This window comes from Sardina pilchardus, chromosome 17 (genome assembly GCF_963854185.1).
Source record: "Sardina pilchardus chromosome 17, fSarPil1.1, whole genome shotgun sequence".
Taxonomy (NCBI): Eukaryota; Metazoa; Chordata; class Actinopteri; order Clupeiformes; family Clupeidae; genus Sardina; species Sardina pilchardus.
The window spans coordinates 12,256,370-12,273,427 of NC_085010.1; the positions used below are offsets into that span (position 1 = coordinate 12,256,370).

Below are 17,058 nucleotides of genomic sequence, written 5' to 3' on the forward strand. Positions count from 1 at the left end.
GGGTAAAACGGCTACATTTTATGTTTGTTAAAAATCTAAAGAAATATAAAATCTAGGCAGTTTTCATAGTTGGTTTATAATTGATGTCATTGCCACTTATAACCATGATAATAATTCAGAACACATTCAGCTTTTGTTTTCACAGTAATGCCACATTTTTCTTAAGGGGGGCGTTTTCCCCCACTCTACCCTAAGCTTCACTAAGTAGTTCTCAGCTTTTACCCATATTGCATTGCTTAGCGCATTACTTGGTGAATTCTCGCGTCTTGCACTTTCTTTTAGCCTACTGCCCAGACTGGTGACATGAATGGACCATGTGTCAAGTCAGAAGGAAAGGTAAGTGTAAGTTATGTTCACTTTGTTGCTGGATATTGACACATTTCTCGCGTTTCCATCCTCAAATTATCAACTCAAAGAAAGTGTAGATTAATCATGTTAATCATGTATTTTACTGTCTATGGTAGTTTTACTTTCTGGGGTGCAATTCCCAAAAGCATAGGCTAAGCTCACTATGACAACAACTCCTTTGTTCGTGTCATTGCCAATTTTGAGTTGGTAGGTTTGAGCGGCGCATGCACAAACACTTCATCTTCACATTGTCACATAGCCTATCATTTAATTTAAGAAAATAAAAACGTAAGAGCATGACAGATGACCTAGCCTAGGCTATCCAATACCTCTAAGCTGCAGTTATCTTATCTTCGTTTCCTTATCCATGAACAGAGCACTGCATTGTTAACAAATTGGACGTTTAAGCCGTTTTCTCTCAGGCACAATGTTGTACTGTTCCAAAAGTTGTAGATGATGTTTGATTGTAATTTTGTGTTCATATGGCTTCACGTGTTTTGTTAGTGACAGGCGGTAAGGCATTCTTCTTCTTCTTCTTTCGGTATTTATAGACCCCTTCGCATGTTAGTAAACACCAGGACGTTGCTAGGATGCGCGCGCAGCCCGGGCTCAAAAAGAATGGCGCTGCCAATAGACCAACATAACAATCTGTCAGAGTATGCACAGTCTTTAGCGTTAAAAGATCGCGAATGTTATTTAAATAAATTAACGCTAACAAATGGATATCGCCTGCCAGATCCATAGTGGGTGGACGATATATGTAAGTTGCCGAATATAGCCTACAGTGGCCCGACGTATACACATAGCCTACCTGATCGACAAGCCTTCCTTGTACACCCATGACAAACTTCACGCCTACAAGTCTTTAGATGCATACGATTACGTTGTGTGTGGGCATGTGCAGACCGTGTTGTACACAGACATTGATGAGAACTTCTGTGCAATTAGGATGTAGCCTATTGAATGTGTTATCTTCTAAAAATTTAGTTTCTTGTGCCCCACCTGTCATGACTGTTCCCAACTGGTGCGGCCTGCCTTACATGTTGACAGTTCAGGCCCTAATGCTTTAATTGACTTTATAGATGTCTGTACACAGATGTTATTGTTCTTGAATCCACATTAACCCCCCCCTAGGACCTAGGTCTAATCTGACTGTTTTGACTTTTATGCTTATTATTTAATTTGCTGTTGTTAGGATGTATTGAGTGGATTATCTTTAAAAATTCAGTTTCTTGTGCCCCACCTGTACTGACTGTTCCCAACTGGTGTGGCCTACCTTACATTATGTTGATAACCAAGAACCTAATGCTTTAATTGACTTTATAGTTGTTTGTACACAGATGTTATTATTTTTGTACAGTAGCCTATGTGGGTATTACAGATGTATATGGCTATTTACAGATTTGTTCCCTAACACATTAACTTAGATGAATTGGATGAAATGTTCACTTTCACTACTTGACTGTGTTTGTTTGCTGTCTTCCATAAACAAACAACATTCATTTTTGTTGATATGTTTTATTGCTTTCATGTATTACAAAACACACACATACACAAACAAATAGCCATGCATAATGTAAAATAAACAACAAATGACTTTTGTAACTGCATGGAGATGAATTCATATCAATACATCATATCATTACACTTAACATGTTTTGGCGAAAGCACTCTACACTGCCTGATAATTTTGTGAGAAGCCATTGAAATATTACAGAGGTGAGTCATGTAAAAAAAACAATTTACTAGTATTGCACTTAACGGAGCTGTAGGACCAGTTTGATTTCTGTAGCTCATCCCTCAATTTTTCATTTTCAGTTCGTAGCATGTAACACTCCTGTTGTAGGTTTCTGTAGTCCTGCTGCATGTTGCTATAGTCTTCCTGAAGTTGATGATACCTCATGCCAAGTTCGTCGAATTCGGTCCTTACTGCTGCTGGAAGATCTTCTTCAAGTTCCAATTCTGCCTCTGGTTCTGGTTCTTCTTCTGTCAGAGAGAAGTTCACAATGAATGATGGAGTATGCAGCTTGTGTTGATTTGCAAACGGTGTCAAGCTCAATAGAAAGGTCTTCCAGGTCAAAATAGCTTCCACTTTAATGTGATGCAATTTCACAGCACAATCTGCAGCCTCCATTGAACACAGTTGAAACAAGACGTCCCCAACTTTCAAAATATAACATAGCCCTGGTGACATGACATACTGTATTATGTGCCATACTATTCATACCAAGGGAATGGTCGATGGTACCATCCAGTTCAGCTGAAGATGGAGCAGGTTGTTGTGGGAAATCACCTCTCCTCATTTTCCTGCGATACCTAAAATCAGACATTCACAAAAATTCTACACATTAAAAACATAACCTGCCATCAATATTCTGGTTCAAGACAGACTAAAACTTCATCAACAGTGGATATATTAATGTTATGCACCAAAATTCTGCATTTACCACAGCAACATGATGGCAATGTTTTGAGAAACAGCAATTTGAACTAGGTCATGGCATTTTACAAGGATCAAGGTTTATGGTCACATGCATCTGATCTGAATGTATGTGTGTCAGTTCCTTTATGCTAATGAAAACCCCCTATGGTTAATAAAGTGTGCAGCTAGGAGAAATCAGTGCTGTGAAAACATACAGTAACATACTGTAGGCTAGTGGGAAGAGAAGTGGGGCTAAGTTAGAGAAGATCACATTAGAGTTAGGGAGCAAACTTTTACCTTTCCATCTTTGCTGTGACATTTTGAGTTTGTTTGGCGTACATAAACAATGAAGGCACAAAATCCGGACAACTAGAGTCGAGTGAAACATCTCCTACAATTAAAAATGCATGCATTTGTTTACTAAGCTAACGTTAGCTTTAACGCTACATTAACATGCTAACAACTGTGCGCATGGCCCCCCAGCAAACAATTAACGTTCTGCTAACTTTCACTAACGTTAGCTTTTGGTTCCCCTATGGTTCGTTTTTCAGCAACCTACTAATAACGTTTAGAGAACGTTATCTCCAGGTTGTCAAAACAAATAACGTTCCCCTAACGTTTTTACAACTAAAGAAAAAAACGTTATATTCTGGTTGAATCCCAGCAAGCAAATAACGTTAGCCGCTGGTTCTCCTGTGGTTAGTTTATCAGTAACCTTCTAATACCCTGGAGAGAACGTTAGCTCCAGGTTATCAAAGTTTCCCGAACGTTATTACAACTAAAGAAAAAAACGTTATATTCTGGTTGCATTTCTCTTTTCACACAACGTTGCTACTTAGTTGTTTTTAGGTATCTTATTTGTATAACCATATCGGTATTCTCTGGTTATGTGCGTGGGGTTGATTGATGAAAATCGCCCCAGAGTTTCTATGAGTTTCCAATTGAACACGGCCAGCAGCCACACTGCAAAGTCGGAATAATTTGTTGCAAAATCGACATATAGCCCTATTCTATTCTTCCCCCCTCTGTTGGATTGATATTCGGCCGACCAGCCAGCCCGTCAGCTAAAGGGGCCAGCGAAGCTAGGTTGAGAAACTTCCATCTCGGGTCCGTGAGTTCTGGGGTGTTGGTGTTTTAGCAGACTCAACCTCGCTAACTTTAAGACATTTGGATAACACAGAGATAAAGTTACTCACGTAGGCTGGCTGTATGGTATCGATCACATTCTTCACATCTCCATGCACTTGTTCCATTAAGTCCAACAGGCTTTAAAAAAACACTGTATAGGGTAAACCGGGTGGAAGAGCTAGCTAGCCATAGTCCCAGGCAGGCACACAACGACTTCATGCTAACTAATCTGACGAATAGTTTTGGATTAATCCATAATCGATTAGAGTGGCACCTGAAATGCATTCATGTTTTTAAAGCTTTATTTGTTATGAAAATATGATGATGAGGACTCTCATGAGGACTCAATGAATTCTTTCTCAAACGTTGAGACTGCATCTTAAACAGCACAATGTTCCCGGGGGAGAATTGTTTTATATTAACACGTCCAAGTTATAGCCTATGTTACTGTGCTGTTCACTCAGCCTATCCCACAATTCCCAGTCCCAATTTAAAACAAAATAAACCAAAATCCATCATAATTCTGAACCGAGGACTTTTAATAGCATACGATGCAATAAAAACAGCCTGTTTTGAATGTTGAAACAGTGTGTTAGGCTAGCGCCTGCTCTGCTTATGTTTTGATCTGACTAATCGTTTATTATAGGAAAAGACACCGTAGACAAGAAAGTATTAGACCTAACCGCATTTAAATACTTAGCTGACACTAGCATATGGTAACAAGCCGTATTCGTCGCAGTTCAGCAAGCAGCTAATGGTAAGTGAATTGTCATGCGTGTATAATGTCATTGCCTTAGTCATCAGAGAAGTTCGCTCTCCCAGGTTGCAGATAGGCTGTCGCCGCAGACGGCAAGTGTACAGCGGAGCCATGCCTCGATGTCACTATAATTCTACATATTTTTTTCCCCCTTTACACTTTGTTGCTGGGAGGTTAGGGGAACGTTAATGCAACCAAATATAGTAAAGTTCCCTAAAGGGTAGGAGAACGTTCTGCTAACCAAAATAAACAACCAGAAAAAAACGTAGTATTTTCGTCAAGAAAACTTTCCTGGGGAACCTTGTGGCAACTTTCGCAACTTTCAGGCAACGTTTTCCTAACCAGGAAAAAAACGTTCTAAAAACGTTCTCCTAACCAGAAATTGTTAGCTGGGCCATCTAGTCAAAACGTTACCAAACTATTAGCCAAGATCAGTAAACTTTGATTTAAAAAACTAGGCTTCTCAGTGAATAAAAAAGAGGAAGATTTAGCATAAAGCTATGAAGAAAGCTTAACCTTACCTAAGATGAAATGGGCACTGCAAACACGTACGTCCTTCTTCTTCACAGAGCTAGCTTTCATCCCATACCCGTTTTATATGGCTTGCAACCATAAACGTCGCTGATTTCTTTGAAATGGATGAGATCCTGCTGGAAGCCTGAATAGTTTTACTCCATCCTTGGTTCGATTTTGACACCCCACCACGCAACAACTAGGCATTTTCAGTGTATTTGTTCAATCTGTGTATGTGTGTGCTGCTGTTTTCTATGTACCGCTTCCGCCTTTTCTGAGCCCAGGCTGCGTGCGCGACCTTCTAGACGTTTGCAATGACGTTTACTGCGACGGGGTCGCGGTTGGCAACTTAGTCTACTTGTGGTGCATTACCGCCATCACCTGGACTGATTGTGAGTATTCCACAAAGCCGGTTTTATCACAAAACCGGGTAAGTTAACCCAGGGTTTGCGGTAACTCTAGGTTTTCCGTTCCAAAATGAACACGGTAGCCTATGTTAGTTACTATAGAAACATATGTTCTGAACCAAACCTGGTCGGAGCAGGTTTTGCACAGGTTAAGTTTGAAAGATAACCCGGTTTTGCTCAGGGTAGGCTATTTAAACCCGCGTTTTCCGCAGCTTTCTCGTGTTCGCAATGGCATGCCCTTAATGAGAGGCCGCAAGCGCAAATAATTCGTGCAATTCACCGAGAGAGATTGATAAGACCACGGCTCGACATCTTGATGAATTTTGGCTGAAGCGATAGCCTATCGTTTTTCACGTTAAACTTTAATATATTTAATTAAATAGCCTTCTCCAGCCCTACGTTACCAATCGTGAACCTGCCACAGTTCACTGCAAACTATTTGCATAGCTCTCCATCTATTTGCGAAGTGTAATTTTCTGTACAGTATTTGAGATGCTGAGAATAGGGAAAGCTACGGTCTGCCAATCAGTGCGTACAGTCTGTCTTGCGCTGGAGCGGTTAGTGCGCGACTTCATCCGCTTTCCTGGCCACAACTCACGAGGGTCGTTGAAATGGAGTTTCACCAACTCACATGTCACCAATGCTTCAAGTGTCCCCAAGTGGTACAGAAATTATCCTTGCTGTTGACTTTCCATATGGATATCAATGATACCATTCGGATACAATATTATGTCATTGGGTGCATTGATGGCACAAGTGCCTATAAAGGCCCCATCCATATATGAGGCCGATTATGTGAACATAATATATAGATGTGCTTGTGCAAGATAGCTCAAAGTTTGTATTTGGTCGCAGCGCAATTCGATGGGTAGCCTTGGGGATCGAGGGTATCCATGCCTCCCGACGCTCATCACCCTGTACCCTAAACCCGCTCCTGGACCACAGGCAACATTTAACCTGACACACAGCAGAACCCGCGATTGAAAACACATTTGGGACATTGAAGTCCAAATGTCAATGCCTACGTAGAGTGTGTCCGAACGGGCTTGCGTAATTGTTGCATGCGCCGTCCTCCACAATATAGCCATTCCGCGCAAAGAGATGTAGAAATGTATGTGGAAAAATAATATAATTACTACCATGAATCGTAACATTTCATCTTTACTTGGTCAGATGATCGCTTGGGCCCGCCGGAGTAGCCTACATCCTTATAAAATAACAGGTTATGTGGTAGGAATGCTAAGAAAATTTAACTGAGATATGAATAGATTCATAGTTCAGATATTTAGGAACGTGCTTTTTCATGAAACGTATGCATTCACGCAGTCAGCGATTCGCTACCAGGGTTTCTCTGAATGGCAGAGGCTTTGGTGTTACTTTAAAAAACTTTTTCTAATTTATTACAGCCTGCGTTCGAGTTCTGAGAAACATGCGGCCCCGTTTCTCGCCTAGAAATCTAGACGCCCCTAGCGGCAGCTAGCCTGTTTCGCCCTATTGATCAGGATTTCCGTGCTCCATACATCACGTCTTTATAGGTTTGGCGTGTACGCGCACAACCCAGTGTTAACCAACCTCGTGTTGATTAAACTATTTCATAACCGGTGCGGTGGTCAGGGTCAATCAACCTAGAGTTCAGCGTTAACTCTGTGTTTGTTAAACCTCCGTTCGTGGAATACTCCTCCGGGGTTGCTGATGACTTATTTTTCATATCGCTTTATGGCAGTTGGCAAACAGCTTTTTACGGTGCATTACCGCCACCTTCCGAATAGGAGTGTGGGTCTGAATTCTACAACACAAAATTCTGTGGAATAACGCTTAGACTAGTCTCAAAATAGATCATATAAATAGCCTACTAATAATGCGGTAGGCATTTTTGAGGAAAAGTTGTTATACCACATTTTTAGAAAGTTCAATGTCTCCTGAATAAGGATCCACCTACCATTGAAATAAGGGTGGCAGTTTTTTGTAATTGTCATCGAAAAAATAGGTGCATTATTACATTATTACATTATTACAATACCAAATAGATTTTTGATCTTAATATAAGATAATTAAACTTGGTTAGATTGCATTTTTTTGCAGTGTATTTGGTATTGTTTTAAGTATGAAAATACTTCCACTCTCTCAAAAGATAATTTCACTTAATTTAAGAAGACTTTGACTTATTTAAAGGAGTCTTATCAAGATAAATTGACTGACTGCACTGGCAGATAAATTTGCTTGTTTTACGACAAATTCACTTACTGCACTGGCAGATAATTTTGCTTATTTTCAGGAAGAATTGACTTAAAATAAGACAAACAAAAGCCTGTCGGGACACTAATATGTCCTGGTTTTCACCAACCACTATTGAAGTGTGGTTTTAATATAGCCCGATCACTACCTAAACCCATGTAGAAACTAGCATAAAGCGTCCAACGTATGATTTGTGTGTGTGTGATGGTATGCCAGTCAATCGCAACAGTCTGCACAATCTTTGCAGTCAACGTGACATTGTTTCATTGCCTCGTTTTAATGGCTAGCAGGTCACGCTCAAGGGGGCAGCGAACGTTCTGAGAGTGTAGACAGTATGGCAGCTGCTTTGATATCAAATAACGTTACAGCTGAAGCGTTTTAAGCCTTTATATGAAAATTTTCTACTGTCGGAGTGCATACTACATTGTGAAATTGGCGTCATAATCTCGTAACTGTTTTATCGGCAGAGTAATAAACTTTTTCCGAAATCAATGCTAACGTGAGAATGCACATGCGTCCATAGAGAGTAAAGCGTCGCCATAGGTCAGACTCGGTCAGACGACGTGCCTACGTGTACGACACCTGAGCCTGCGCAGGAGACCTATGACGGAAATAGAAGACCTAAAAAAACCGTTGAAATTTGCTTCCTCGGTTTCTGCTGCCGTCTACGTGATAGCTCTGTCAATATCTTTTACTGTCTATGGTCACGCTATGACGATGCTGAAGAGAAAGTCATCATTCTCAATAACCTATTAGTCCGTGAGCCAGAGGGATTGGTCGTTACCAAAAAGGTGGCAAACCATACCTGTACTGAAAGTCTGGAATCATGGGCGGCGCCAGGATAATTTTGTTGGTGTAGCTAAGCTGTTGCTGTGATACAGTAGGCTGAGATAAAGTAGGCTAAAAGCAAAATCTAATGTCTTACCGTGGACAGATCTTCCCGAATCCTGTTGAGTTCGAGAACCATGCAATAGCCTGTTACATTGTGTCCTTCGCGTCGTTTTTTTTAAATCCAGACAAATAGCCTATACTTTTTGCTTTGTAGGCATAGTGCATATCGCCGACCAGTAGCGTCACTATAGTGCAAAAGGAGGGTTTTTTTTCTTTTACGGGGTACAGGTAGCCTGGGTGTTCCCATACTGCCTTGCGCGGTGATTTCAATCCCGCTGCTAAGCCAGTCTGGAAACTAACGCCCAAATGTTCGCCTGATGTTGGCGAACCAATCACAGAACATCCGAGAAGTTTCCGTTGCCTTCTTGCGTCTACATTCGACGGCAAAGGATTTACACTGATGTCAATGGCAGCCCGTAGCGTTGCATACGAACGAGTTGGGTGAGCTATGCGCATTTGATAGACATCTGTGGCGCCCAATGAACGGATCTGGGCATTTTTTCAAATACGAGAAAATGAACGTCTGGTTGCCAGACCACGTCTCATTTGAGAAATGGTAGGCGTTAGCCAGGCTAGGGTACCGGGGTTTCTTCCCCGGGAAACTTAGAAAATTGTGCTGTTTGCAGTTTCAACGTAGTTTGAGAATATGAAGGCCATTCGTTGGGGTCCTCATCATCATATTTTCATAACACATAAAGCTAAAAAAAACCATGATGAATGAATGAGGTGCCACTGTAATTGCTAACTGTAAATGGATTAATCCAACACAACTCCTCATCCAATTTTCAGTTTGCATGAAAATCGGTATGTTAGCGAGGTTGGCTAGCTAACAGAGTTGATGGAAGTACTAGGGGGTGGGGGAGATGATGTCTCACTCTCAACCTCTTCTTGCACTGGCAGCCCCTTCTTGTATCCATATCAATTAACTAGGCTACGCTGAAGCTGTAGACGGGTTCTGGTAATATCAGTCAGAGAGAAGGGGGAAGAATAGAACACTGCTGTCGAATTTGCAACAAATTATCCCGACTCCTTAGTTAGTAACACTATTGCAGTTGTGGCTGCTGGCCGTGGAACCTTTTTGGAACCTCATAAAAACTCTGGGGCGATTTTCATATTTTGTTTTAAGGCACAGAGGTCCGGGGCTATCTCCAAGACATCCGCGACATTCACCCGCATTAAAAAAACTCGAGCCAACTTGATGTTGCTTTGGTGTTGCTTATCAAAATCTTGGTGTTGCTTTAGCTATAGCAAGCAACACCCTGGCGCCGCCCATGTCTGGAATCTCAGCTTTTCAATGATGTATAATGGCCATCTGACAAGAGTAGCTGTTTAGAGTTATCACACATACTGTAATGTAAACTAAGGCTGAGAAAATAATATGGCTGAAACTCGTTTTCAAAAAATGTTTTCATGCATAGGCTAGATAATAGGTGAGGAATGTTTAGGAGTCAGACAGTGCTAATCTCTGACTGAAAGTGCACAGAATTTGTACATTTACACAGCAATATTTAAGAAATTTTCTCGGGGGTGATACCCCCGAACCCCCACTACCGTTTGGGCTTAAGGACGGCTACAAAAAAAGTTTCACCTGTCGCATGTTGACGTTACATTTGATCACGCACAAAAGTGTCCCGGTTTTAGTTGAGAGAAATCTGGTCACCCTACCCCACCTCGAACCTCTAGTCCAGCCCCCGCGCTTGACTTCACCTGACTAGACCCTTGGCAGAACAACATGGAGCCGTTCGTGTGCTGCTGCACTGCTGCATTTGATGACAATGCTGGAAGAAAACGTTGCAATTCTGCATGATTTCGACGACCAGCGGCAGCGCATTAACAATAACCTGCGCCAAAATAGTGTAGGCTTAGTAGGCTATAAATCCACCACCTCCTCCTGCTAGAAGAGTTAATGAACACGTAGCCTAGCCTACTGTAATCAACTTAATGCAGAACTAGCTACGATCAGGAGTTATAATACGCATACAGCAACTATAGCCTAGCCTACTTGTGGCCGCGATGCAAATAACTCAATTTAATTCAGCACAGACAGAGCATGTTCAACAAATTCTCTCACAAACAGCTGGTGGAAATCCCGACACTTTCAACGACATGAAACTTAATAGTAGGCTAAACCATCAAATATCCCCCAGATTTCAGTGTTCATCAGTCCCAACATTTAGCGATATAATCAGACAGTCTAAAAGTAGGCTAAATTAAATCCCAAACCATACCGAAAATGTTTTGATAGCATTCCAAACGAAACGTCTCACAAATGCCTTGAAATACACTGCCCCACAGACTGCCCTGTGCTTTGCGTTGCCCAAGTAAATAAAATAGCCTACCCTAAATCATTTGTAGTGTCTGATACCACAATCACTACTGGCACGCTGGCCTCCTTTACATTTCAGTAAATAATGTAGGTGAATGTCCGTCGCCTATATTAACCGTGCATGCGAAATACAGGGTTATTGCCAACTTCAGGTGTTTGGCGGCGGGCAGTTCTGATAGACATTCGATATTATTCTAGGGGGCCATATAGGCTACAATAAAATTACAAGACAGAAACTCAAAAGCAATACTGTGCATTAGCTCTCAATGGTTGTGCAAACATCGATGTAAAGTGTGCTTGACATATCTTACATTGCTGTTTAGATTTTGAGCGCGCTCATTGACGAGGAAAGGCATTTGCATAGCTACTGTCGTGAACACCCACTGGCATGCTTCTTCTGGCAACTTGGCGTTTTCACCTCTGTGTGTAAACGCAAATGTTTTTTTGACCGGTATCGTTAAAGGTGTGAAAGCGGTGAAAACAAAAACGCCCAGCGTTGTCATGTAAACGGGGCCTGAGCAATTGGTCAGGATAGAAGGGAAAATGAATGCTGCCAAGTAGGCTACACCTAAATTCTTGAGGAAAACCTGAGTCACTCTGCTAGACAGCTAAAGATGGGCAGGTCATTCACCTTCCAACACGACAATGATCCTAAAAATACTGCCAAAAGAACAAAGCAGTGGTTTAAGGATAGGAAGGTAAATGTCCTTGAGTGGCCAAGTCAGAGCCCTGACTTAAATCCCAGAGACAATCTGTGGATTGATTTGAAGAGAGCAGTCCACCGCTGTTCCCCACAGAATTTGACTGAATTTGAGCAATTCTGCAAGGAATATTGGGCAAATATTCCCCAATCTAGGTGTGCAAAGCTAAGACATATCGAAACAGATTGATGGCTGTAATTAAAGCAAAAGGAAGCTCTACACAGTATTAAATCAGGGGTATGATGACTTTTCCAACCCTGTTATTATAGTTATTCATTTTCAGAATTGTTGTCTTTTTTCTCGTTATTTTGATGTTGTACAGCTAAATTTGTAAATAAAACTGGAAAAATATATTTTTAAAAAATGGGTTTTGATTTTAGGCTGTAAGACTAAAAAAGCAACTATTTCAAAGGGCTATGATGACTTTCTATAGGCACTGTATATGCCCAGATACACAATAGATGTAGGCTAACATATTTATTATATATATCTTTTTTACCTTTCCCTTTTCAGATGCGCGTTCAACTGGCAGACCCATCTCATATGGGTGGTTCTTGGACTTACTCTTTTGTTCGTTTCTCCTGATGGTACAACATTCTAAATACTATCTGTTTATACTGTATCTCATTTTAGTAACTGACCCTTCATACATACTCATATATATAGTTCATACATGACTTGGTGTGAAGTTTGATGGACCAGAACATAGTGTATGTTAACACAAATATTAGGACTTTAAGGTTTTTGAATTTGAAAATTGATTGTCATTGTACATAATTGATTTTCTATGTGTGTTGTTGTATAATTCTATCAGCAGCCTGTCCAATGACCAAGTTGTCCAGTCCAGAGGGAACATCTGTAATCCTCAACACAGGATACAAGCCTACAGCTGCAGCAGATATAATTTCTGTGGAGTGGAGCTATGATGAGGATGAATTGATTATGAGATACTATCCTGGCATAAAGTTACTGGTCCAGCCAGCTTATGAGGGAAGGGTTAGGTTTCATGACGACACCTTCTCTCTGGAGTTGTCGAACGTGAAGAGGGATGACAGTGGTTTATACCACGGCAAAATCACACAGAAGAAAACCATCTGTGCTGGTTACAACCTTTCTGTCATGGGTGAGTCAGTGTTAAACTTGCTTTAATTTAGAATGGAAAAAAAAACCACATGCAGTGTGTCTCCCATTGGGGATGGAGATGGGGTGAAATTAGTCACTTTAGAACACATTTAGACACTTGCATACTATGATTCAATATACAATATACACATTTATTTCAAATTACTTAAAGTGTAACTTCACCCCATAACTCCACCCACTTCACATTTCTGAAAAAGGCTTTCAAAATGGGTAGGACGTTCTGAAATTTGGAAGGTAGTGCAGCACTGCTGCAGCCAATTAACCATGGTGATTGCGTGTCAATCTGGGAATGAGTGCTGCAGACATTAGCTACGTTTACATGCAACCATCGGAATGACCAATCGGATCGGTCAATCGGATCGGTGGAAGTTTACATGGGAAGGAGTATTTTGGATGCGCACGTTTACATGTCAGCTTCACGCGCATATAGCCTGCTTGCAGTTTTGCTCCCCGAGATGGACGTGAGAGCTTATAGCCTATGACGTTTGAGGCGTGAGATATTCCCTACTTCCAATCCTCTGCCTCTGCTTTCTTCTGTTCAAAAGCAACATCATAGGCCTAGAGTTTCGTTTCTTTTCCTTATAATTAGAATGACTAAAACGACGAAAATATAAACTAAAATTGCGTCCTCCTAACACACTCACTGGCCGCTTTCACACTGCACAGCAAGTCGGTCAGGGACGTGCACAGGGGGGTTGCTCAGGTTGCTCGGGCAACTGCCCATATGCCCTTCTCGACTCATGTTGCCCTTCCGAGGGCAAACAATAATAATAAATCGTAGGCTACAATGGATGCAGAATTTCACGTGGGCCTAGATTTTAAAAAAATCGCAAAGTAAAAGTAGCCTCATTCACTTCCATTGGGGCACCGAGGGCGAAAGTCAGAAGGAGGGCAAATTCTGTTTACGTATAGGCTACTGTTGCAGCGCTTCACGCGACTGGCAACTGAGTTGAGCCTGCATGACAGTCTATCGCGGCCCTCGACGAAAGATATTGTCGCGGTTGTCTGGTGAGACCGACTGCCTCCTCAACGTTGTCGGAAAAGGTTAGTTTGTGATGTATAACAAACGAACAATAATCATCATGAAGTTGTATGATATTAATTACAATCTCCATAAATCCAGGGTGAGTTTGCTACGTTTAGCCTAATCAGACAGCCTGCAAGCAGACAAGCAGCCCGTTGTCCCATAGCAGGCTAGCCTACTATTTTTTTTTTTTATAGGCATAATAGTTTGTTTCTCACATTTTGTTTTAGCAAGAACAATGAATGATGGAAGTAGCCTAATGCATCACATTCATTATTTCATTCAAAATGGTTGAATGCCTAAATCCTATCACTAGGGTATTGAAGTAAAAATGATCACTGAAAAAAATCAGGAGAGGGAGAGACAACTCAAGTAGGCAGCAAAGGGCAGCACATCAATGCAGGGTTGGCTACGAAAAAGCCAACCAACAGGTGAGACAGAGACTATGCACTGTGATAAAGATGACATAAAGATGACACTGTGTAGGCGAATTGATTAATTAATCAGACTCATATTTTAGCCTAGTAATGACATTTTTTCATAGGCTAAGGCTACGTTACATCTAAGATGAGGAGCAGCCACAAGCCCCCAGACCCTGGAAAATGTGGACCAGAATGAGGCATATAGCAGATAGGCCAAGAGATGAGTTGTGTTTTTTTTTTTTTTTTTTTTTTTTTTAAGGGGGGAGGGGGGGTACCCTTTTTTCAGGTCCGAGCAACTGCCCCTCAAAATTCCTGTGCACGTCCCTGAAGTCGGTCAGCAAATGCTAACTTCATGCACGGTCATACAGAAGTATTCCAAAGCCAAAAATATAGCTGTTTATCCTGTAATCTGACGGGGTAGCAAACCACCAAAACGTCTGACTGTTCGCTAGTTGTTTTGCACCTCAGATGTTGTTTATCAAGTCCCAGCAACACAAATTCAAACTTGTACGGAAATGCATTCAATCAGGTCCTTGCCGTCTACCTAGCTTCCACACTGTTCTTTCAGACATCGCAAAATATCTGTCTCCACTGTAGTCTCCGAAAAATAGCCTACCTGTTAATATTTGGCTTTCAGAAAACGAGACTTCATCACTGCATTTCAGTCGTTGCTTTTACCAAAGCCTACGCAGCTGCCAGTTAGCCTATCCAACTGCCTGCAGCCTAGTAGGCTACTTCCTAAACTTCAAAGATGCTGTCAGATTTTGTGGTTGTTTTGAAAGTGTCACGAAACTAAATAGCCTATTCTTCCGATGCCATGTTATCCGTCACTGTTCAATCCATAGACCTAAAAGAAACATATGGTTCAACCTCACGCCCAGTGCTTATGTTTACACCTAACCAAAGATCTTTCATTACTAGCTTTAACCCTCTCTGCCTACACCGTGGTGGCTTTTTTGATAAGAGAAATATTGCGCCTCCTTTTCTGAACATGCGCAGAAGGGAAGAGTAGCAGAGAACGATCCGATCCAGTGTATACATGACAACTATTTTACTACCGGACGTGTCCGTTCCACCTCTTTCAATCCGACCCAAATTTCAATCGGATCGGCGATTTTCATTCCGATTGTCTTGTTTACATGAAGGAATTTCAACCCGATTGGGCCTGAATCGGATTAGAAAGGGTGCATGTAAACGTAGCTACTGTTTATCACAGGTAGGCTAATCTGGGCAGCAGGTGTTGGGGCGTTTCATTCCTAATTTGTAACGACTCGGTGACGTAGCGTTGGACGAGAAGTGCAGGGCTTCGTCAGCATTCCAATAGCATTTTGGAACAAAATGCCACGGCATGTTTCAACCTGTAGAGGGCGCGGAGAGCTATATCTCCAATACAAAATCATACGAAATGTTACTTTTCTCGGGAAACACGATTCCATTTGTGTCAATATTAACCCTGGTAATAGTGTAGGTCACCACTTTAGAGTAATGTCGATCAATCATCAGCTCAACAAACATATTTCAGGGTGCAGTTACACTTTAAATGGTTGTGAAATGGACTGATGCTTATAAAATACATTGCTTATTTTCTGTTAAGGAATCATTATTTTCTCCTGTTCTGTTTTCAGATTTTACTTCTGAAGAAGGAATGACCTCTACTCCAAGTCCAACAGCCCAGAGTACAAGTCCAGCATCTCATACTCAAATTGTTCTCATAGCGGCCGTTTTATGCATTGTGTTGCGTTGTATGGGGCTATAGAATGGATTTTTGTGACAAAATGAAACAAATAAATGAAAGATGAACTAAATCACTAAAAGGTGAAATAAATAAAACATAAAATATATAAATAACATATTAAATATAACTATAATATACACATTGCATGGTCTTGCAGTGCACCATGAAATGAATAAATGTCAGTTAGCCTTTGTATGAAATGCAACAACAAAGATCTCACTCTAAATTCATATTTTTGTGAAGCTATCAGGCGTGAAAATGTTCTGTAATTTGAATTTCACTCTTTGATATCGGCACCACATGATCTAAAGTTACAAAAAGACTGCTGAATGCAGGAGGGGAGAGCGTAATCAATTAGTTCATTGACTACTGACCAAGAGATTGGCTGTTTGAAGTTCCAAAACTCTAATAACCCGGAAACTGGCATGGTGTCGCCACTCTGTTTTCTCTACCGCTCCCACCAGAACACCTCTCAACCAATCAGAGTTAGGGTAGGTCATGCCCACTTCCTATATTAAAATATTGCCAAAAGTATTGGGTCACTTGCCTTGACTCGCATATGAACTTAAGTGACATCCCATTGTCAATCCATAGGGAAAGGCTTCTCACAAGTGTGTTTATCGGAATTTTTGACCATTCTTCCAAAAGTCTATTTCTCAGGTCACACACCGATATTGGACAAGGAGACTGGCTCTCCGTCCCTGCTCTCATTCATCCCGTGTTTCCTAACCATTTTTCCTTGAAGGCCCCCTTGCCTATGTCTAAGACCAGCCAGGCCCCCTACCCAAACTCCTACCCACACACAAACATTGTTTTATTCAACAATCAGGGTCCGGGGATGAATTTCTAATGCCTAGCCTAGCCCGACCTGAAGGTTGCTTACGCAAGAGGTCAGAGGATATAAATAGCAGCATGAATTTAAAGGTGATTTTACAGAGTTTTGATTGTTATTGGGATTTTATACTTAATGTGCACAAATATGATTTTGGCAACCTCACAACCTCAG

General features: G+C 41.3%; 1 protein-coding gene across 2 annotated transcripts; it reads left to right on the forward strand.

Moving 5' to 3' along the window:
* Positions 1–283: 283 nt before the first annotated feature.
* Positions 284–16,159, forward strand: LOC134062359 (T-lymphocyte surface antigen Ly-9-like). Of its 2 annotated transcripts, none has more exons than XM_062518345.1 (4): positions 284–336; positions 12,242–12,315; positions 12,543–12,851; positions 15,943–16,159. In XM_062518345.1, the coding sequence occupies exons 1-4, from the start codon at positions 308–310 to the stop codon at positions 16,071–16,073; spliced, it is 543 nt and encodes a 180-aa protein (XP_062374329.1). In that variant the 5' UTR covers positions 284–307; the 3' UTR covers positions 16,074–16,159. The 2 variants fall into 2 exon arrangements, with proteins under 2 accessions (XP_062374329.1, XP_062374331.1); XM_062518347.1 differs by having other exon boundaries at positions 290–336; positions 12,546–12,851.
* Positions 16,160–17,058: the final 899 nt, after the last annotated feature.

Bases quoted from the DNA above. Each gene is read 5' to 3' on its own strand.
- LOC134062359 (XM_062518345.1), top strand. From the start codon at position 308: ATGGACCATGTGTCAAGTCAGAAGGAAAG. The intron at 337-12,241 runs GTAAGTGTAAGT...TTCCCTTTTCAG, and splicing joins GTGTCAAGTCAGAAGGAAAG to ATGCGCGTTCAACTGGCAGA. The intron at 12,852-15,942 runs GTGAGTCAGTGT...TTCTGTTTTCAG, and splicing joins TTACAACCTTTCTGTCATGG to ATTTTACTTCTGAAGAAGGA.